The 24,298-nt window shown below is 36.7% G+C and overlaps 2 protein-coding genes across 2 annotated transcripts in view; one reads left to right on the plus strand and one right to left on the minus strand.

Annotated features, from left to right (window-relative positions):
* The window catches only part of LOC308697603 (uncharacterized protein), a 641,328-nt gene that overhangs the window by 381,915 nt on the left and 235,115 nt on the right, over positions 1 to 24,298 (plus strand). The gene's annotated exons all lie outside the window — the stretch shown is intronic.
* LOC308687127 (uncharacterized protein) lies at positions 602 to 14,544 on the minus strand (the record flags this gene model as incomplete). Its single annotated transcript, XM_081359390.1, has 7 exons — positions 14,496 to 14,544; positions 13,506 to 13,581; positions 12,021 to 12,587; positions 11,347 to 11,949; positions 5,892 to 7,448; positions 4,788 to 5,810; positions 602 to 1,245 (listed from the first exon to the last, which is right to left on the minus strand). Exons 1-7 carry the CDS (start codon positions 14,523 to 14,525, stop codon positions 602 to 604), a joined length of 4,500 nt encoding a protein of 1,499 aa, XP_081215516.1. The 5' UTR covers positions 14,526 to 14,544.

A 24,298-nucleotide genomic window follows, 5' to 3' on the forward strand; every position in this document is an offset into this window, starting at 1 on the left:
TTTTTGAAATTTTCACCGCATTCAGTGCAGTGCATGAGTGAGGTAAAAGGACAGGAGCTGTTGAAGCTCCACCCTCTGTGCCGGGAGCAGCAGCTCATTTGCATTTAAAGGAACAGACAAAACGAGGCGTTTTTCCTCACCCTCAAAAAGTGACAACTTTAGCATGCTATATATAAATATCTGTGGGGTATTTTGAGCTAAAACTTCACATACACACTCTGGGGATCAGATACTTATTTTACATCTTGTGAAAAGGTAAAACTCCTTTATAAAACCCTAAAACCTAAGCAGAATATTACTAGAGGATTCTTAAAAAAAAAATATATATATATATATATATACAGTCTGAGGGTTTTCAATAAATAAGTATATATCATTCTCCTCTTTTTTCCCCTTTCCTCTCATCTACATCTGTAATCTGTACTTTGTCCTTAAACATATACCCTCAATAAGTGTCTCTATGGTCTCTTCTTCTATCAGATCTCCATGAGTGAAGAGAATGATGGAGTACTATAACACCTGGTTTCATTTGTGTTAGTGAATCCAAGAGTATCACCTACAGGCACAGATCTGCCTTTGTTTCCCTTGATATTTCCTCTCTCTATTTCTGCTGTTCCTCCTCTTGTCTTGATCTGTGAGCATCTTGAAGCGTGTCATTACTGTAGTGTCCTCCTCCATTCTGCTCTATCATTGTGTCGATCTTCTTCAGTAGATCATTCACCTGCTTTTTTTTTCTCATATTTGTATTGTTAAATACGTGAAATCTGCCTCCACACTGACCAATTAGACTGTTTAAAGCACTGTTCTGCTTAATGAGTTTCTTAATGGGCTCATCTAGAAGATCTCCATGAGTGAAGAGAATGATGGAGTATTTTAACATTTCCTCACCAAACATCATCTCAATCATCTGAAGAATCTGCTGATCCTCCTCAGTGATCCTCATACTCACAGGAAACACAATGAGAAAAGCGTGCGGTCCAGGACTGGATAAATTAACACTCCTCGCTATCTGCTTCATTAACTCATCAGGATTCATCAGTGTGTCAAATAGTCCAGGAGTATCAACTACAGACACAGATCTGCCTGAAACAGTGCCGTTAGCATCTGAACATTCATTGACATATGGTTTAAACTCTTTTCGTCCCAGTATTGTGTTTCCAGTTGCACTCTTCCCAACACCACTTCTACCCAGAAGAACAATCCGTCTGGATGGGAGACTGACAGGCACTCTTTGCAGTATTGACACTGTATGAAAAAAGAAAACAGATCAAACAATCACTTCTTTTACCTTGACATGTACTTTACACACTGCTTTAAATTACTATTCTAATATACTACAGTTAACATACAGTAAATACCAATGCTGTAGCTAAATGATGGGGACAATATAAATGCTGCGTACACTCAAATAACTGATTAGTTGAATTTAAATAGAAAACTGTACAAATTTAAAAACAAATAAACATTCCACAAAAGAAAGAAAGTCATACATTTGTGTGGCTGAGCAATTACGTGCAGCTGTTTATCAGCATGATAGTACGACAATGCATGAGATTCATCAATAGCCAACTAAGTTTTGGAATGACACGATATAATATAATAATAAATTATGATATAATGATCATTTTTTTGTGAACTGTTCCTTTAACTTTAACTTTTGATGTGAAAATCACCTTAAATGGTTCATGGATGCTTTGAAATAAAGACACTTAGCAGATTATTCTTCAAAAAAGTTTAAATTTAATGTAAAGCAAATTTACTGAACTAAACATTGTTTATTTTTTACAAAATATACACTATATTATAATATATTATACATATATTATACTATAATATAATATATACTATATAATATATACTGCAGAAAGTTGGCGACTGTAAGCCTCAGCATGCGCTGACCCGCTCTGTGACTTTGCGTGGCTTACCACTTCGTGGCTGAGTTGCTGTTGTTCCCAATTGCTTCCACTTTATAATAATACCACTAACAGTTGACCATGGAATATTTAGTAGTGAGGAAATTTCATGAACTGACTTATTGCACAGGTGGCAACCTATCACAGTACCACACTTGAATTCATTGAGCTCCTGAGAGCGATCCATTCTTTCACAAATGCTTGTGAATTTGCTTCACTTGCAAACTTAAATCTGTCTTGTGGATTCGGATGTGCGTCATTACTTACATTGCACGAGTGTCCAATACTGAAGGAATGCCCTAGCCCTTGAACACTTGTAATTCTCTATGGAGCTGATTTATTATTTAAACCCTATTTAAACTATCCCGGCCCTCTTCAGACCCAGGGATAGAGGAACTGCTCTTTTTTTTTTTTTTTTTGAGAATTTGGGTACCATTGTGACTCCAGAGGTTTTGACTCAAAATATTAGTTTCCCGGCCCTCCACCGGGAGAGAGCAATGGTACGTTGGGGGAAGCGATTCAGTCTGCTGCTGACTGTGGAGAACTGCTGGGCCAGTTCTCAACAGAAAAGGCCACCTCACAAGGGATGGGAGCATCGAGAAAGCGTATTTTGAAGACCTCTTGCACCTCTGCAAGGACAGCCAGGGACACTTCTGGACCACCAAGGTGGACATCGTCTGACCGAGGGCCTGCGCTGTGACTTGAACACGGTCAGTTGACAATCGCAGCTCAACCCGGCTCAGAAATACCCTCGTGCAATAAGAGTGCCTTGGCCTCGCATGCAGGGCAGGAGTGGCCTGTCAAGTGCACAGCCACCCCACCATCGAGAGTAGTGAGAGAGGTGAAAACCTTTATGCAGAATTTGGCACTTTTGGTGTTCCATATTTTGGCACCAATAAAGCACCATACAGCTAAGTTTTCACTGCACATCCGAGAAAGACCCGGGAAAGCATGGCTGTCAGCTCCAGATATGATTCAGCATAAGCACACACACTATTACAGTGGGAACTCAGCATCATCCTCATTTCCAGAGCGAAGCAGCCCCTTTCTCTCCGATGCAGCAATCGACATCTGCCCTCAGCTGGAGCCCTGAATGAAATGCTAGGTTCCTCCATTTTTTTTTTTTTTTTTTTGAAGGACAAGCAATCCCAACCAGAAGCTGCACAGCTTGTGATGCGCTAGAGAGGGAGGGGCCCTAGGGAGTTGGTTCCCCAAAGGAGAAGCCCTCAGCTCTCAGGATCACCCAAGCTATTCTACTGAAGTAGACCTCTCCTGGTGGCCACCAGGGAGGGCGCTACAACGGACTGCAGCCCGGCAGCTCGACGCCACACGACGCGCTGAGGAGCGAGAGACCCATCGAGTTTTGTCCGGCAGAAGCTTTCGTTGATCTCAACAGTCTCCCAGAGTGTCGTTCAGACCTGCAGCTGTGCTTTTACACACAAGCAGTGGCTGGCCAACAACAGATGGGACTCAAGCTTTCCGGAGAAAGAAGAGTCAACCGGCGTGCCGACGTGGTCATGTTCCCATGCGAAAAAATGAACCACCCACGAACACAGTATCACATGTTTCACAGGAATGCGAGACAGTGATCGTGGCCGTCAGTGAGGACAGGAAACGACCGCATCCAGAAACAAACACTCTTTCACATTTAATGATGCACATATATCATTAAAACATTTTCATTTATGGAGTCAGATGAAATAACAAGGAAATACAAATAATAAAAAAAATGTATTTCATTAAATCAAATTACTTTGCCATGAGAAAGGACAGTAAAGACCTCAGTAGAGACTCGCAGGGACCTTCACCCGCTGATCAGATGCCTCCATTGGGCCGATTGAGTCGGGCTTACACTGTCTAACACTTGATGGCTGTTCTGTCAGGTCTTCATCGTCGGTTAGGAACCTGGGTGTGCTCTTTGATACCAATCTTTCATTTGAAAGCCACGTTTCTAGTATCTGTAAAACCGTATTCGTCCGTCTTAAATATATATCTAAATTACGGCATATGCTTTCAATGAAAAATGCAGAACAATTAGTTCACGCGTTCATGACCTCAAGGCTAGATTATTGTAATGCTCTACTGGGTGGTTGCCCTGCACGCTTAATAAACAAACTACAGCTGGTCCAAAATGCAGCAGCTCGAGTTCTTACCAGAACCAGGAAGTACGACCATATTCGTAAACATTTTAAAATATTGCTGATCACTAAAAAAACCCTAAATGGTTTAGCACCCCAGTACTTGAACAAGCTCTTAACGCATTATAGTCATTCACCTCTACTGCAATCTCAAAATTCCGGCCAGTTGATAATACCTAGAATATAAAAATCTATCGCAGACAGTAGATCCTTTTCCTATTTAGAACTTTGGAACAGTCTTTCTCTTGTTCGGGAAGCAGACACACTCTGTCAGTTTAAATTAAACAAAATCATTACTACTTGTAGTAGTAGCTGTAATCTGGTGGATTTCAGGTTAAGACTGGATTTAGATTTTTAAAATGTACTGTAAAGGAATAGCAATGGTTTAATGCAAATATAATAATAATAATAATAATAATAATAATAATAATAAATGCATGATTTTTTTAAATTTTGCATTTCACATGTAGTTTAAGACTGGATTTAGATTTTTTTTTAAATGTACTATAAGGGAATACTAATTTTTTTAGGTTTTAAAAGCTATTATTACAATATGGCATGTTTTTGGTGAGTTTATAATGCAATACATTTCTCATAAGGTAAACATTGTTAAAACATTATGAGCTCAATTTTTTTTTTTTTTACGTTTTGAGAAAATTATTGCGTTATGAACATTTTATTACAAGAATAATGTAATACTTAGTCTCTCTCTAATTAAGTTATAATTTCTACTCACGGTTTGTTGGAATTTGCTGTTTCTGTTTCTCCAATTCCTCTCGTTCTCTCTTCATCTCCTCACACATCTCTCTCTCTTTCTTCTCCTTATCTTTCATTAGTGTATTATATAGTTCTCTCTCATTAAACTCTTCTTCTCTTCTATTTCTCTCTTTGTCATGATTCTGTTGTTCTTCCTCCATCACCATCTTCATTCTCTTTTTCTCTTCATCTTGTTTCTTCATCAGTTCTTCTTTCTCATTCATTACCCTTTTACATTGTTTTTCGCTCTCATTAAACTCTTCTCTTCTCTTTCTCTTTTTGTCATGATTCGGTTGTTTTTCCTCCATCATCATCTTAATTTTCTCTTTCTCTTCTTCTAGTTTCTTCATCAGTTCTTCTCTTTCTCTGTCCAGTTGCCCCACTTTCTCCATCATCCTCATTTTTATATCTTTCTCTTCTTCATGTTTCTTCATCAGTTCTTCTCTTTCTCTGTTCATTTTCTCCACTCTCTCCTCCATCAGGATCTTCATCTTGTTTTCTTTTGCTTCATATTTAGAATTAAGATCTTCTTTCTCTCTTTCCATTCTCTCTCTCTCTTGTTTCAGTCTCTGATTAAATTCATCACAGACTCTCTGTTCTTTCTCTCTCCTTTTCTCATCCTCTTCTTCTCTTCTCATCTTTTCTTCTAGTTTCTCCCATTCCTCTCGTTCTCTCTTCATCTCCTCACGCATCTTCTCATCACTCTCTGCTTTCTCTTTTATTTCTCTTTTATATTTATTTTCTCTCTCATTAAACTCTACTTCTCTTCTCTTTCTCACTTTCTCTTGATTTTGTAGTTCTTCCTCCATCATCTTCATTTTCACTTTCTCTTCTTCTAGTTTCTTCATCAGTTCTTCTCTTTCTCTGTCCAGTTGCCCCACTTTCTCCATCATCCTCATTTTTATATCTTTCTCTTCTTCGTGTTTCTTCATCAGTTCTTCTCTTTCTCTGTTCATTTTCTCCACTCTCTCCTCCATCAGGATCTTCATCTTGTTTTCTTTTGCTTCATATTTATATTGAATATCTTCTTTCTCTCTTTCCATTCTCTCTCTCTCTTGTTTCAGTCTCTCATTAAATTCATCACAAACTCCCTGTTCTTTTTCTCTTGTTTTCTCATCCTCCTCTTCTCTTTTCGTCTTTTCTTCTAGTTTCTGTTTCTCCCATTCCTCTCGTTCTCTTTTCATCTCATCACGCATCTTCTCCTCACTCTCTTCTTTCTCTTTAATTTCTCTTTTATATTGCTTTTCTCTCTCATTAAACTTTTCTTCTATTCTCTTTCTCTCTTTCTCTTGATTCTGTAGTTCTTCCTCCATCATCATCTTCATTCTCTCTTTCTCTTCTTCTAGTTTCTTCATAAGTTCTTCTCTTTCTCTGTCCAGTTGCCCCACTTTCTCCATCATCCTCATTTTTATATCTTTCTCTTCTTCATGTTTCTTCATCAGTTCTTCTCTTTCTCTGTTCATTTTCTCCACTCTCTCCTCCATCAGGATCTTCATCTTGTTTTCTTTTGCTTCATGTTTATATTGAATATCTTCTTTCTCTCTTTCCATTCGCTCTCTCTCTTTTTTCACTCTCTGATTAAATTCATCACAGACTCCCTGTTCATTCTTTCTTCTTTTCTCATCCTCTTCTTCTCTTTTTGCATTTTCCTCTAGTTTTTGTTTCTCCCATTCCTCTCGTTCTCTCTTCATCTCAAGGATCTCTCTCTCTTTCTCTTTCATTTGTGTTTTATATTGTTCTTCTCTCTCGTTAAACACATTTTCTCTTCTCTTTCTCTCTTTGTCGTGATTCTGTCTTTCATCCTCTATTATGTTCATCACTCTGTCTATTTCTGTGTTGTATTTGATCTGCAGTTGATCTTTTTCAGTTTCTATTTTCTCTTTTTCTTGCCTAATTTGATCAATTTCATTTGTAAGTGTCTCTCGTTCTTGTCTCATCTCTTCTTCTAGTTTGTCCACCAGTTCTTCTCTTTCTCTGACTCTGTCCATCAGGATCTTCATCTGTTGTTCTTGTCTTTCTCTCTCCATCTCTCTGAACATCTTACACGAGTAGAAACTCTCTCCGTTTGCTTTCACCATGTTGTCTATCTTCTCCAGTAGATCAGACACCTGTGTTCGGTCTCCAGTCTGATTATTATTGAACACATGATATCTGTTTCCACACGCTTCAATCAGGTTCATCAGAGGAGATCCAGGTTTTCCCAAACACTGTTCAATGGTTTTGTCCTTCAGATAATCACCTCTGGTGAAGAGCACCATGGTGAACATTAAAGATTTCTCCCCAAACGTCTCTTGGATGATCTTCACTGATGTTGCTTCTTCTCGAGTGAATCGTTGTCCTAAATTGAGCACAATGATGAACACATGCGGTCCAGGCAGGATCATGGAGATGCAGTGTCTGATTTCTCTCTGGATCTCTTCATTAGTCAGTTCAGTATCAAACAGTCCTGGAGTGTCGATCACAGTAACGTGTCGGCCGTTGATGTCAGATGATTCTCTCTGACTCTCTTTAGTCACTGACTCTTGAGATGTTTCAGCTGTAAATGCATTTCTTCCTAAGATTGTGTTTGCTGTTGCACTTTTCCCAACTCCAGTTTTTCCCAGCAGCACAATCCTCAATTCATCTGTGTTTTCACATGAACCTGAAAATTTAAAAGATTAAAAAGCATTAAAAGCAAAACAAATCACACAGAAATGTAAGAAAACATCTTAATTTATTTAAGTGACAAGATCCACAGGGGAATTGGGGATCACTATTATAAATCGCTATTTTAATGTCAAACAAGTTTATTGTTACAGTTATACCAATTAAAATTATAAAGTGTTGTGCCTCTTTCCTTTTCCATAACTGAAAGAGTTTAATAAGCTTTGGCACAACTTACCCCATACCTGTAGTAAGTTCACGAGTTCACACTTACATCAAATTAAACAGAGTACATAGCAAACACTCCAGTGTTAAATTAACACTCCTGGGAGTGTATATGAGTCCACACTCAAGAGTGTAAAGTATTAAAATATGAGTGTTAAATTAACACTCAAGAGTGTTAAAGCAGCACTAGGTAACTTTTCAACCTTCATAATATATTTCCAAGACTCTTGTGATGGTACATCGACTTACAATAGGTTGAATGACACGTCTGCCATAGCCTGACGGGGTCTGTATCGTTTTTAATCTTACTTTTAATCTTCGGGTTTCGGGTAGTAACCCGAGAACAAAAATAACTACAAAATTCGACTGCTTTACGGCATAGGCTACCTCACTTCCCTCAACACGTCCTCACATGCTGTTGGACTAGTAAGTAACGTTATATTGCTTATATTGTATATCACTTGGACAAGCTTTCACTCGTTGGTGTGAGCTAAAAAGCACCTGGCGTTCTTGTTGATGGATTAGTAGACATCTTCGGAGGCTAGCTGTGCTTGTTCGATGTCCGACGATTTGTAACGCGTTGTATTTATTCCCCAATCGAACTTGTGTAACTGTCTGTCACACGTTCTACCGTCCACAGCATTACTTGATAGACAAAAATAGGACAAGAATGAGCATCAAACAGAAACAACCCGCTTACGGGGTGTTCGAGGCGCACACACAATACAGACTGCCGAAAGTTAAACAGGGCGCGCGCAGCTCTTAAAGGGGCCACACCTTATTTACACTCGTTACAGCTTCCATCCGACTGAACAGGGACCGGTATACAGGGGGGAGGGGATCAGGCTATGAGTGAAGAGACTGCTCTGCGTGAGTGGTATTTACGTAGTCCACAGCGACTCTAGGGGTCGTTGTTTGACCAAAACGGAATTCTTACCTAGTGGGGCTTTAAAGTTAATGAGCTAATTAAGTGATTAATTGAGTGATGATTGATCGTTATTGAAGACACCTGATGTTAACAAGCAGAATCACTGAAGGAGAAAATCTCAAATTGTAAGCCACCGTTATGGTGATCAGTGTTTGCTTTAGTTGGGCTCTTGACCCTTATATTATTAACTTTGTTGGAATACTCTATGAATAGGGGTTCAAGAAGGGATTTAGCCTGAGAGCTTCTCCATTGAAGATATGCCAGAACGGACTGGTATGGTTGGATTGACTATGAGAGGTTGTCTGATGTCAGGGCAGGTGGGCTGGAATCGTTGCATCCCTTTGATCAGGAGGGAGGTTTGTAAATTATTTATCTCTGGGTAGGGGGCGTCGTAAATGTAGGGGGCGCTGTTGATATGGGAGATGAATGAAGAAACATCTCCATGCAGTCAGGATTGGATGGTTCTGGGGGAAACTGCTTGGAGGATGGTGTAAAGCGATGCGTCAAGTAGGGGTTTTAACAAGTGAGTTACGGGAATATTAATTCTGAATAGTAAGGTACTGGAGAGAAGACATCACTGCTGCGGCAGTGGAGAAAATTTGCCAGAGAACAGAGCTCTTGTGGGAGCCAAGGTGACATTGCTGCGGCTTTTGGAGAACTTTACAAAGAAACTTAGCTCCGCGGGAGCAGGTATGTAACACTGCTGCGCTGTTTAGACAGAAACTGAGCTCCTTCAGGAGTGTGAGGGGACGACAAGGTTAGCCAGAGAAACTTGACTATTGTGGGAGGAGAATGGACTGCTAACAGTGAAAAAGGGTTAACCAGAGGAATGCCAGAGACGGAGCTCCTGTGGGAGCGGTGGAGATGACACTGCTGTGGCAGTGTGAGAAGTGAGTGGGATCCTGTGGGAATGATGGATTCGGTGAGCTTGTAGGTTTAGAGGTTTATAGTTTAGAGGGCAGCCTTGCAGGAATATGCGCATCTTAAGTTTAAGTGGCCGAGCAAAGATAGCAGTTCACGTTTAGGACAGTTTAAAATGTCTGGAAAGGTGGGTGAGACCAGAAATATCCTTTGGCGGCTGAGAGATCAATTGCTAAATTATTTTTATTTTATTTTGAATGAATACATGAGAAGCATAAACAGTTAAACAGTTAATATAAACAAACCTGCGTATATTCACCACTGACGCATCGATTTGATACTGGATGATCATCAAACAGCAAAGTACAATCTGATTTAGATGATCGTTTGTTCCTTTATCTGTTGCTGGTTCATTTATTTAGTGAAGTTCAAAAGAGACTCGCTTATGGTAACAGACAAAGACCTTTTCATAGAATTTTGCAGCGAATGTTGCATTTTCTCTTCATTTCTATGGGTCATATTACCTGGCAATTTTGTTCGTTCTGAATCAGATTTTGAATTACTTTAAAAAATAAAAATACATCTATGCTATAACTTTAAGTTTCTAAGCGATGTCTGTAGATAAATTGCAGGACAGTGTTAACGATAGATTCTTAATGATTCTGTGTGTGTGCAATCTGCGTGTGAGTTTAACCACAAGGAAGCAGCGCATTAATGATGGAAAATCATTTGAACAGACACCATTTAAACGCGTATTCCCCCAATCAAAATGAGTATCCAGATGGCATAACTGTGCTCGTGACTCAACGACTGAAGCGATGCGAAATTTAACCAGGGACATTAAAACGTTAAAAGGTTTTGAGCTGAGCACTCAGCCAGGGGAGGTTGAGAGTGTGAGCTGGTTGGCCGGGACTGAATCTGCGGCACGGCTTATTGAGGGCCTGCTGCGGCGGCCTAATGTGGAGGCCCGTTCCTTCACGTGAAGAGGGCTGCATTGCCCGAGACGCGAGCATGGTGCTCGGTGGGCCTTTTTTGTCCATTTCTCTATACCAGGAATAATTGAAAGGTCCGGTTTGGAGAAATGCGCGGAAGGAGATCGCGGATGTTTCACCCGTGGCGTCAAGGACCCGTTTGTTTGGCCTGACCCCCACGAGATAACACCAGAGGATTCTGGCAAAGATTCCTGAAGGACGAAAGATTCTTCATCGGACGGGAGAGCTCGTTTCGGACATGTTAGGAAGGTAGGGCGCGGCCAAATGCTGTTAAACTGTCAATGAACAGAGGTAAGTCTGCTGTATATACACACATCTGAATGTGCTCCACAGATGTTTAATTAGGTTTAATTATCTGAACATGCTCCTCCCGAACTTTGATAATAAAACATAATATGGTGAGTGGGTTCAGTCAGACAGAGTCAATTCCTTCAATATGTACTTTTACATTTTATACATTTACTTAAAACAAAACAATTACATTATCATATTAATTCACCATAACGGAAGAAAATATATGTTGTTTTTCTGTGTAACTAGAAGAAGAAAAAATCAAAGCAGCAAATCTTTCAGCTTCACTGTTCCAGAGAATTGTAGTAGTCCTGATCAGTTTGAATGTTCTAATAATCTAATAATCTTCATTTCCCGTGGAACACTGAAGCTGGACCTTAGACCTTGTTTTTGTGCAATCAAAATGTTTGGGTTTCAAATGTTACAAATTTTTAATTTCGGAACTTTAAAATGTTAAATGTTTCAAGTTCTGCTGTTTAAAAACACAAATGTATAAAATTCTAATATAGAATAAAAGTATTATGTAATTCAAATGTAATAATTCAAATAATTTTGTAATGTTTCATGCTGTAGTTTAAGACTAATTTTCTGGTCATTACCTTGTAGTAAAAGTGTCTCTAGTGAATGAATTTTCTTTTTCATCTCTTCATATTTCAGCAGTGTTTTCATCTGTGCCTCCAGAAATGCCTCTGTGGAGAAAAACTCTCCTCTGTTTTCTTCCAGCATCTTCTCAATGTTCTCCATCAATGTGGACACTTGTGTGGTGGGACCAAAGAAATGATGTCGTCCTCCAAAACTCTCAATGACAGACTGTGTTTCTTCATTGAGTTCTGCTTTCTGATGATCTGAATTCTGCATTATGAGGATCATGATGTGTTTGTTGATTCTTGAGCTGAAGATCCTCTGGATCTCCTCCATTTCTGCTTTGTGTTCATTATTGAGTGGAGCATCAGGAATAATGAGGAGGAAAACATGAACTCCAGGATCACAGAGAGACACACAGCGGAGAGTCTGACGCATCACTTCCTCCTCTGAGAGCCGAGTGTTGAACAGAGCTGGAAGCTCCACCAGACTGATCACACTACCATGAAGATCCACGCCTGATCTTCTGTCTTTCTGTTGCAGGATCAGCTCTGATATGGAGGATTTTAATGTGCCGTCGCTCCCACACACAACAAGATTCAGCTTCTCTCCCTCTGAAACTGATAGAGGAAGTAGAGCATTTAAAAACTGTTCATTTACCACTATAAACATCAAATATCATTACACTCACATCTTTTGGCCTGTTGCTTCATTGTGAAACACTGTGAACCTTCAGCACAAACCAGGTGCCGTCCATCATTCATTTTCACAATGTCCTCAAGCATCTGCAGAAGATCATCAGGAGATCTGTTTCTCTGAAGACTGAAGTGCCTGTTGAAGCATTTCTGAATGATTTTCTGTAGGATGTCATTGGTCTCAGTCGGCTCTTGTGTCGTGAGAATCAAGGTGTGTTGATAAACCTCCTCAGAGAAAGAGTCCAGCACCTTCTCCACACACTCTTGATCTTCTGCTGAACACTGATCATGTTTGAGGAGCAGAACGATCACATGAGGTCCTGGATCAGACAGAGACACACACTCTCTCACTGTCTGTGTGATCTGATGATCTGAGATGTTTGTCTGGAGCAGATGAGGACTGTTGATGACTATCACATGTCTGTCCTTCAGTCTTCCACCGACTCTCTCCAAAACATCTGGAGGAGCTTCACTGTCAAACGCTGCTCGTCCTAATATGAAGTTTCCCACTCGACTGTTTTCTGACACACTCTTCCCCAGAAGGACAATCCTCAGATCACTCACTGAAACACATACATGTTATGACACAAAGATCTTTAGTTTTAATGCATCAACACATGATTTTATATTATTACATAAAACAAACAAATAATGAGTGAGTGTCCGGAGGGAATAACAGAAGGGAAGTATGGGATGTTGCATCTTATGACACCAAGATCGTTTTAATGCATCAGCATCAACATCGTCATTCAGAATTTGAATTTCAAACTTTGTTTTGAAGTGAGTGAAACTGATTCATAAAAACAGGTAAAAAAATAGGATCAAATGTATTGATTCTCTAAAGGTGTTACTGCAGTACACAATAACAATTTAAGGTCGTCTAGCAACTCACACGAAGCAAAGCACATAAAAAGTGTAATATAAGGTGTAATTTTTTTTTTTTATTAAAATAACCCATAATCCAGCAACTTTTTCTTCCTCTCTGTTTCTTCTCAAGCTCTTCTTTTATATGAGAGCATGTTAAAGCTGCAGATCAGAACTAATAACTACATTTAACTAAATGAAAAAGCAGGGAATATATGAGTATGAGTGGATGATCCAGAAGCATGAGCATTTAAACGTGATTCACGTGTGTTTCCTCATCATCTGTCTTCATCTCTGTATGTTTATATCAGTGATGGAGTGAATCCGCTCATGTATTCATCTGTGTGATGTTCGTTAAGTACAACTAAATTAGCAAAAGAGTATGCATTCTATTTTATTATAATTATTTGATGGTTATTCAAAAGGTTTTATCATACTTCATGTAGGATTTTTTTCCTCAACACATTCTGCTGTTCTGTTTAATGTAACCAATGCTTGCGTATATGATGAGCTGTTAGAACTGAACCCAGCTGTCTCTCCTAGTTTTCTGATTGTTTTCTCCAGCTGATAATATCTCAAAAAGAAATGACTGACTGATATTACTGATATTTACTGACCTCTGCTGGACATGTTGATATTCTGTTCAACTTCAGTCGTTAGTGGATCATCTTCTCCAACCCATGACGTCTGTCTCTTCATCATCCGGCGATAGATAACACTGATATTACTTCATCAGTAATACGATTATTACTATACTACATGTACAATATTTAATAATGATGATATTATTATTATTATCATCCATAATTGGATATTTTAATATTATGTTGTTTAAAAATATGGTAACACTTTACAATAAGGTCTAAGTTGTTAACATTAGTTCATGTATTAACTAACATGAACTAACAATGAGCAATACATTTGTTACAGTATTTATTCATCTTTGTTAATGTTAGATAATAAAAATACAACTGTTCATTGTTTGTTCATATTAGTTCACAGTGCGTTAACCAATGTTAACAAATAGGCCTACATTCGATTTTAATAATGTATTAGTAAATGTTGAACTATTATCTAATATTACTAATATTAACTAATATTAAAAAAATGCTGTAGAAGTATTGTTCATTGTAATGTTAATAAAACCTTATTTTAAAGTGATATCGAAAATATCTTGTGTGGGAGCTGGTTTTACACAAGAAAAAAAACTAAATTATTGTTTTTCTATTTATTTAAGCATACACTGACATTCTCAAAGATATCTTATCTAATTTAACAACTGTCTTGATGACAACAAACCACTTGAGAAATTTGTAAACAATAATATCTTTTAAATCGTAATTTTAATGCCTACCTTTACACTTCATAACAACCGATAACAATTGTTCCATTTGCACAAAAAATATACTGAAAGTTATTTTATGATTCTCAAGGCATGATCTGAGTTACACAGGTGTGTTTCGTTTTTCTGAAAGTGAAACCAACGATTTCTGCAGCAGAAGCAGCTCATGGTTATTACACTCATAATTACACTAAAAATCTTCCTTCTGTGTCGTATATCATATTCACGTTACATTCTACACTCTGAAAAGAAGTAAAGGTGTTACCTGCATGTCGATGTTTGTAATCCCCTTCATCAAAGCAGGAAGAAACCTGTGTGTGGGAGGGGTTTGTGACGAAACACTTTTCGTTACCTGAGGAACATGAGGCTTGTTTGAGATGCCTTGCCTCGCCTGAAAAGTATGCGAGAGGAGGAGTGAAAAAGCGCAGGCAAGCCGGGACAGTTTTCTCTTCTCGCAGTGGATCTGACACCTGCGAGATCAAAGATGGACATCGCGGGATTCACGCTCGTGCACAGTGTTGCTAATAAACTGGATGTAATTCAAGTTCTGTTCTTTATATGAAAATAAATAAAATGAACAAGACATTCTATTCCAAATACATGTTTATCATTTTTTTTTTTTTTTTACAGACGTGTTTTTATTTATTTAATTTTTTTATAAAAATTAAATTGCATAACCCAAAGAGATCGCACTGTCAGATAGTTTGGGAATATTCACGTATACACATAAAACATGATATTAGAGTTTTAAAATGAAACATTTTAAAAAAGAACAATACATCACAGTTGTTTAACCAATGAGCATTAAGCTGTGTCGTTTCCCATCATGCTTTTGATCAGCGCAGTCAGTGGAGAGCAACTGCGCTCGACTGCAGAATCCGTCATTAAGGGAATTGGAGTACTTGACAAAGAAATCAAAATCTCACAACTTGCAGACGATACCACTTTATTTTTGCAAAATATCGAACAAGTACCCCTAGCTTTATCTATAATATCTAAGTTCTCAAAAGTAAAACTAAACGTTAAAAAATTTGAAATTCTGCCCCTAAAAGACAGCAGCAAATCTGAAATATGTAATATCCCGCTCAAAAACACTATAACTTATCTTGGTATTAAAATATTGAGAAATCCTAGAGAAACTCTGGACCTAAATATGCTCCCGGTGACTCAGACCATCAAAACCAAATTTAAATTGTTGGTCTGCCAGAGATCTATCCATATATGGCAGAGTTCTGTTAAGTAAGGCAGAAGGGATGTCAGCAGCTTATGTTTTCTCATCTCTAGATGTTCCAAAATCCACTTGTTCCCAATTAGATAAAATTCTCTTCAAATTTATATGGAAGAATAAGCCTAGGTTAAAAGGTCTGTTCTCTCAAACCCTCTGGCTGAAGGTGGTCTGAATGTACTAACTTTTACTTCATTTAACCAAATTATAAAAATCAACTGGATTAAAAGATTCCTCAAGTGTCCAAATAGTATGTGGAATATTATTCCAAACAGCTTATTTGAAAATATTGGTGGTCTTAACTTTCTACTGATTTGTCCTTTTTTGGTAGGAAAACTCCCCGTGAAATTAAGCAATTTTCATAAACAAAACTTGTTATGTTGGAATCTTATCTTTAAACACAATTTCTCCCCTCACAACTGTATTCTTTGGAACAATATATACTACACAAAAACAAAACACTTTTTCTGAATAATTGGTTTATAAGTAATCTGAATACAGTAAACAATTTGCTAAATACAAAAAATTAATTTTATTCTTATGAGCACTTCATGGAAAAATATGGTAAATATGGTATCCTGTTAGTCTTGTTTCTTTAGCGCAGAGCATACAGACAGATACTTCTCTATCTGTAACAGTCGGTTCTCCTACTATTTCTGGTATTCCACTCACAGATAAGAGATGTGACAATACTTTTATTAGAAACATACTTGATCCTGCCAGTACTCCTATATGTTAACACCGATGGACTTTACTGGACAAGAAATTATGGAACATGATCTTCCTGCTACCTCATCAGTATATTATTGTAAATAAAATCAAAGAAGTTTTATTTAAAATTGTTCACAGATATTACCCTTCAAAAGCAAACATCTGTACTTTTTTTCCAACTGTGTGTAACATTTGTACATTCTATGGCTGTGAAGGAGAAACCATTGAGCATGTTTTTGTTGATTGTCCCCTTGTAGCTTCCTTTTGGTCCCATCTACAAAGATTTATTTCCCAAAAGATAAAAAAGAACATTTCTCTAAGCAAATTTGAAATACTTCTTATAGTCACTGAGCCAAATTTATCAGCCAATGAAAAATATATAATTAACTTAATTATTATTTTAGCTAAATATTATCTGCACAAAACGATTTGGCAAAGAAGCAAACCCTCCTTTTACAATTTCAAAATTACAGACCTTAAAAAATATTGGAACAGCATTGAAAATTAAAAAAAAAAAAGAACAACAAATTAAACAAAACAATCAAATTATTTCATTATTTTAACTTTAATGTATAAGCAGACCCCTAAGTGTTTTTCATTTGTGTATCTATGTGTTTTTTTTATTATTATTTATTTATTTATTTATTTATTTTTTTCTTATTTTGTTCACCTTGTTAAGATCAGATATATGAAGCTGTATATTGATTCAATGGTGTATACGTGTTAAAATTGTACTTTGACAAAATGTTAATAAAAAAAAACAAAAACAAAAAAAAACCCGGTGGCAATCATCTCTAGGGAGACTACACTGCCCTCTGGCCTAATCTGGAGCCAAAGTCTCCTGTTATCTGTACTCTTCCTGCCAATCTTGCTGTGTTCTCATATAAAGACACTCTTTCTCCACAACTTCTCTTGGGACTCAATAGTTAAAGAAATTAGACTTCCAGAAGCCATCACATACTCACTTAGTGATGGTAAGGTCAGTGATTTTGTCCTCCTTTTACCAAAACTTCTTGATCTTCACCCTTCTGTAAAATCAGTCATTGTACATGCTGGGGCAAATGATGTAATGGATAGGCAGTCAGCAAAACTGTACCAAGATTTTGAGAACCTCTGTTTTAAAGCTGACTCCTTAGGTAGACAACTCCTCATATCAGGTCCCATTCCATTGCCCTCTAGGGGATGTGAGTTTTTTAGCCTTCTTTTTGGATTGCACATATGGTTAAAAAAAATTTGTATTGCTGCTGGTTTTAATTTCATTGGGAATTTTGATTATTTTTGGACTAGACATGATCTGTTTGGAAGAAATGGCCTTCATCTAAATAGAGGAGTCAAAAAATTGACTTTTATCCTTTTAAATTACATGGCCTTTGGTATACATTGACAGTTTTTCCAGCTCTCCCTGTGCTTTCAGATACTTTGCAATCTATAAATTAGGAATGTCCTGCTGGAAACGAAAATGAAAATCCTCTATGTCTTTGTCCATCCACTCAGTTTGTGCCATCTAATGCTAGCATCCCAAATTGGCCTATTCCAGTAATAATAAGTGATAGGAGAAATCGATTGCGTCCAGCCTATGGGGTAAATCTGGCAAATTTTCAGAGAGTAACTAAACAAACTACACAGCAAAAAGTCCAGTGTTAAATTAACTCTCCTGGGAGTTTATATGGCTCCAGAGTCAGTGTTAAAATATGAGAGTTAAATTAACACTCAAGAGTGTTAAACTTAATGAGCTCATTAAGTGATTCATTGAGTGATGATTGAGCATTATTGAAGACACCTGATGATAACAAGCAGAATCACCAAAGGAGAAAATCAAATTTTTTAAGACACCGTTATGGAGATCAGTGTTTGCTTTAGTTGGGCTCTTGACCCTTAAACTGTAAACATTAGATTATCTTTGGCTTCATCTTATAACTGCCAGATGAACAAAGAGAAAGTTGATCAGGTTTTGTTGGTTATGTTTTGACATTATCATAATTTCACCTGAATCACTGATCTCATTTAGAGTCTAATCTCTGACTTAAATGTATATTGTTGATTACAGCATCACTGTGATTCTACAGCATAAGATCTTTATTTCTACCTAGTTTTAAGGATTTCTTAAAAGCTGTTCTGATAAAACAAAATCTTTATTTTAGGCACACACAGACATCAAGAATCAGTGTATTGATCTCAACTATGGTGACAAACAGAATATTCATTTAGTAAAAGGAAATTAGTAAGACAATTCAGATCATAATTTATTCATACCGCAATGCATGATGGGAGCCATGAATGAGTTTTGATTGGTGGCACCCAGAATGCACTGCAACATGCTTTATTATTGTCACCATTGTTGAGATTCACAGGCTGATTATTGATGTCAGTGTGTCTAAATAAAGTAATTTTCTACGTATTTTTTTATCAGAACAATTTTTAAGAAATATTTTGGATTATATTGATGATGAAAAACATTTGCTGTAGAATCACAGGCTGCTGTAATCAACAAGGTAAATCTGACTCTCTTAATGAGATTTGATATTCAGGTCAAATTATGATTATCAAATCATAACCAACACCACCTGATCACCTGAGAGTGAGAAATGAACACCTCTTTGTTCATCTGAGAGTTATAACTCAGATACAACAGCCAAACAAAATTTGTAGTTAATGCTTTATGGGTCAAGAGCCCAACTAAAACAAACACTCATCACCATAACGGTGTCTTAAAAATGTGATTTTCTCCTTTGGTGATTCTGCTTGCTAACATCAGGTGTCTTCAATATTGGTCAATTATAACTCAATAAATCACTTAATGAGCTCATTAAGTTTAACACTCTTGAGTGTTAATTTAACACTCATATTTTAACACTGACTCTGGAGCCATATAAACTCCCAGGAGAGTTAATTTAACACTGGACTTTTTGCTGTGTAAGATTTCTAAAGCAGATCATATTACCATAGTGAAATTGGCTCTTTTAAATATCAGATCTTTAATTAATAAGTCCTTCTTAATTAATGATCTTATTTGTGCATATAACCTTGATTTCTTAATTCTAACCGAAACTTGGTTAGATCTAGCAAATAATGTGTCTACACAGCAAAATCCCCAGTGTTAAATTAACACTCCTCAGTGTTTATATGTGTCCACACTACACAGCAAAAACTCCAGTGTTAAATTAACACTCCTGGGAGTGTATATGAGTCCACTCTCAAAAGTGTAAAGTGTTAAAATATGAGTGTTAAATGAACACTCAAGAGTGTTAAAGTTAATGAGATAATTAAGTGATTAATTTAGTGATGATTGAGCATTATTGAAGACACCTGATGTTAACAAGCAGAATCACTGAAGGAGAAAATCACTAATTGTAAGCCACCGCTATGCTGATGGGTGTTTGCTTTAGTTGGGCTCTAGACCCTTATATGTATACTTTAATTTTTGTCTGGCTGTTGTATCTTATAACTGCCAGATGAACAAAGAAAAAAAAGTGATCTGATGGTGTTGGTTATATTATGACAATCATCATTTGAACTTGATCACTGAACTCATTAAGATCGTTATTTCTAACTTAGATTTATGTTGTTGATTACAGCATAACTGTGAATCTGCATAAATATCCAGAATTTTAGATATAATATAAAGGATTTCTTAAAAGTTGTTTTGAAAACAAAAAAATCATTCTTTTCGGCACACACAGACCTCAAGATTCAGTCTATGCATCTCAACAATGGTGAGGAGCAGAATATTCAATTAGGAAAAGTAAATTACATAGACAATTCAGATCATAATTTATTCATACCGCAATGCATGATGGGAGCCATTAATGAGTTGTGATTGGTGGCAGCCACTGCAACATGCTTTATTATTGTCACCATTGTTGAGATTCACAGGCTGATTATTGATGTCTGTGTTTTAAATAAATTTATTTGAAAGTCTTTTGATCAGAACAATGTTACGAAATATTTTTGGATTATATGAAAAATACTGAAAATCATGTGCTGTAGAATCACAGAGCTGCTGTAATTAACAAGTTAAGCCATCTCAATAAGTTTTGTTTTACAGATCACAACATGATTATGTCATAACATAACCAGCGCCATCCGATCATATTTTTCTTTGTTCATCTGACTGTTATAAATCAATAACAGCAGACAAACAAAATCTAAAGTAAATATATAATGGTCTAGAGCCCAACTAAAGCAAACACTGATCACCATAACGGTAACTTACAATTAGTGATTTTCTCCTTCAGTGATTCTGCTTGTTAACATCAGGTGTCTTCAATAATGCTCAACCATCACTAAATTAATCACTTAATTATCTCATTAACTTAACACTCTTGAGTGTTCATTTAACACTCATATTTTAACACTTTACACTTTTGAGAGTGGACTCATATACACTCCCAGGAGTGTTAATTTAACACTGGAGTTTTTGCTGTGTACAGGGTGTTAAAAATTAACACTGAAGCAGTGTTGAAGTTAATGAGTTAATTAAGTTAACACTGAAGCAGTGGTGAAGTTAATGAGATAATTAAGTGATTAATTAAGTGATGATTGGCCATTAGTGGTGACACCTGATGATATCAAGCAGACTCACTGAAGGAAAGAGAAACAAGAACAGAAAAAAGAGAAACACAAGAACTACTGACTTTGAACCATTATTGCACTTATTATTTTACCAGTTTGACTTTATTTCTGTCATACATCTACACACGGTCTTATTTAGATTTAACAGAAGTTTAGATGGTAATGTTTTATGGAATGTTTCTTTTCATGTCACCATTATGGTGGTCAGTGGTTGCTTTAGTTGGGCTCTTGACCCTTTACTATTTAACATTAGTATTTCTCTGGCTGCTCCAACTCTGTGCTAATAGAGCATATGTTGTGGCAAGAGAAACTATGATTTGGGCTGTATTTCCTGAAAGCGTCGCAAGCCTAATTTGATCGTACAGACCATTTGTTGCTGTTGGTCTGTGATCAAGCTAGGTTTAAGATGCTTTTGGAAATGCAGCCCTGGTTGTGTTTCAATGATGAAATTACTAGTGACCTGATTCAATGATGTCACCCAGCATTATAAACTGATTATCTAAATGTTTATTAATTTTTCACTACAGTTGTTACTTTCAGCAATGTTTTAAAGGTCTTAAGAATTTAAAATCACACTCTGACATCAAGAATCTACATATGAATCTCAACAATGGTGACAATCAAACAAATGCTTAATGTTGCAGTGCATGATGGGAGCCACCAATCAGAACGCATCAATGGCTGACATCATGCATTGCAGCATGAATAAATTATGCAGCTGAATTGTCCTGTAATTTTCATTGTTTTTTCTGTTGGCTTTTATTTTGCTATTGTTTTGTTCTGACTTTAGTAGCTTGTTTTGTCACTAGTTTGTTTTTTGTCACCATTGTTGAGATTCATATGCTGATTCTTCTTGTCTGTGTGTTTAAACACAATAACTTTTTTGCTAAAATTTCAAAATTTTTGATATTGCTGTTGGATCTCAAACTGTAGAATCTCAGAGCTACAATCACCAATACTAAAACAAGACATCAAGAATATAGTCAAAGATTTAGACTCTCACATCATTGAATAAGGAAACTACATGATAATGTTTTTATCATCAAAACATATTGTGAGCAGGTCATGTTTTCTCTTGCAGTAACAAATATGCTTTATAAACACAGAGTTGTAGCAACCAGAGAAAAACTAATATTAAAAAATGAAAAGTGTCAAGAGCCCAACTAAAGCAAACACTGACCACCAAAATGGTAGCTTGAAAAGAATCTCAAGAACTTTTGTCTATGTATGACAGAAATAAAGTCAAACTGGTAATAATAAGTGCAGCAATGTGTAATGACTCGAAGTCAGTTGTAGTTCTTGTGTTTCTCTTTTTTCTGTTATTGTTTTTTCTCTTTCCTTCAGTGATTCTGCTTGTTATCATCAGGTGTCACCACTAATGGCCAATCATCGCTTAATTAATCACTTAATTATTGCATTAACTTCAACACTGCTTCAGTGTTAACTTAATTAACTCATTAACTTCAACACTGCTTCAGTGTTAATTTTTAACACCCTGTAGTGTGGACACATATGTGACCCCGCCTGTGAAACCCCGGCTAAAGTCGCAGAAACGAATTATGAGTTAACGAGCGTCAAAGTAGTCATAGCCATAAAAATGACAAAAATAGTCCATGTGTGTTTATTGCCTAAAATGATAGATTATACCAATGGTTTTGAGATGTAATACTTACATTTTCATTTATAACATGATAAATAATGAAATTAATGATTTTATTGACACTACGTTATACTTTTGCGCAAAAAAAAAAAACGGACGTGGGCTTCCTAAACATTGATTTCAGTCGTCTCTGGGTTTATTTTGCGCAACAACACTGCTGATTCGTATATCAATCGGTTCAGGAACTTCTTTTCTGTGTATTTTCTACTAGAAAGAGTAAAAACAGACTTTAATATCAATCCGGACCGCAAGCTCCGGTAATCAGGTCAACACAATGCAAAAAAAGAGAGAGTCAGCCGCGTTTAGATGTCTGTGGTGATTTTTTCTTGTCATAGCCAATATTTTAAGAACTGCTTATTTGTTTTGTAGCTTAGTATTCTGCCAATAATATTAAACTTATTTTAAGGACATTTTTGGCCTGCTACGTGTTATTTGCTGGATGATGGTAACGTAATGCGTTGTTTTGACATCTGACATGGCCATGGCTTTGCCGGCGACACCTAAGTATGAGCAGGAACGGAAAATAGCTGCTTGCTTAAACAGCTTGCTTGATATTAATCTCGGTGGAATTGAACCCAAATTATGATTTAACCGGTTTTGTTGCGGATTATTTTCTGGAGGATGATTGTGATGATGAACAGGACACTTCTTTGACGAAACTAACAAGGAATTTGACGGTAAGTTTTTTGTTATTATTTTTTTATGCTAAATATGTAGCCTAAATGTAGACTGTCAGTGTCCAGCCAATGTAGGCTAATGCTAACACATATCTGTGATGCAAAAATAGTGGATTTAAATGTTTATTACATTTGTTGATTGGGATTTAGTCAGTTTAAATTAATTACGTTTATGGCATGATGTTTATTTGTTTCATTACACTCTGAATTGAAGTCTGCTTACCACCTATAGGCTGTTTCTTGTTCCTATGCCCTCCCCTCAATTAATCAGATCCAGTCTGACTAAACTGAAAAAAATATTTTCTGATATTTTCATATAAAATGCTTCATTATCCATTTTAAATGTGGAATTAAACCCACTTCCCATTCTTGCATGTTACACAATCATGTTTTTAGGTATCTTGCTTTGAATTGAAAAAAAATGATCTTTGCTTTTTCAGGCAGTGACCAACATGATGAGGAGGACAAGCCAGTTTTGGTGATTGAACCCCAAGCTTTTTGTCTGGCGAACATGAAGAGGGAACACCAGCAAGAAGAATTTGCTTCGAATGCTGGAAGTCCAGATGTGAAACTGCAAATCAGTTTCTCTTGCAACTGCAAGTATTTCAATGGGGAAAAGTGTTCTTTATTTTTCAAGGAGGGAGAGTTGCTATCACTCAGGATTTTATTTTGCATCTAGACAATTTTAGAATGTGTACAACGTTTGAGACTGACCTGTTAAAGGGATAGTTCACCCACAAATGATTTACTCATACTCATTGTTTCTTGCTTCTGCTGAACAAAAAATAAGATATTTTAAAGAATGTTGGTAACCAGACAGTTGGCGGCACCTATGGAAGTCAATGGGTGCTGTCAACTGTCTGGTTACAAACATTCTTTAAAATATCTTATTTTTTGTTCAGCAGAAGCAAGAAACTTATACAGGATTGGAACAACATCAGGGTGAGTAAATGATGACAATTGTAGTTTTTGGGTAAACTATCCCTTGAATTTTTTTATTTTTTTTTATATTTTTTTTTACTCCAGATTTACTCAGTTACACCGTGGGCCAGTAAGAGAATGATAATTTCAGAGAATGAGAAATGGTATGTTATTTAATTGATATATTATTGACATTTCACTGATATTTCATTTTACTAATAAAGTTATACAAACCATTCCACTGAATTGACATGGTAATTTTTGCTATGATCAAGCTCTTTTGGTACCCCCATTCGTTTCAA

The sequence above is a fragment of the Scardinius erythrophthalmus genome (genome assembly GCF_964197995.2).
Source record: "Scardinius erythrophthalmus genome assembly, chromosome: 1".
Classification (NCBI taxonomy): Eukaryota; Metazoa; Chordata; class Actinopteri; order Cypriniformes; family Leuciscidae; genus Scardinius; species Scardinius erythrophthalmus.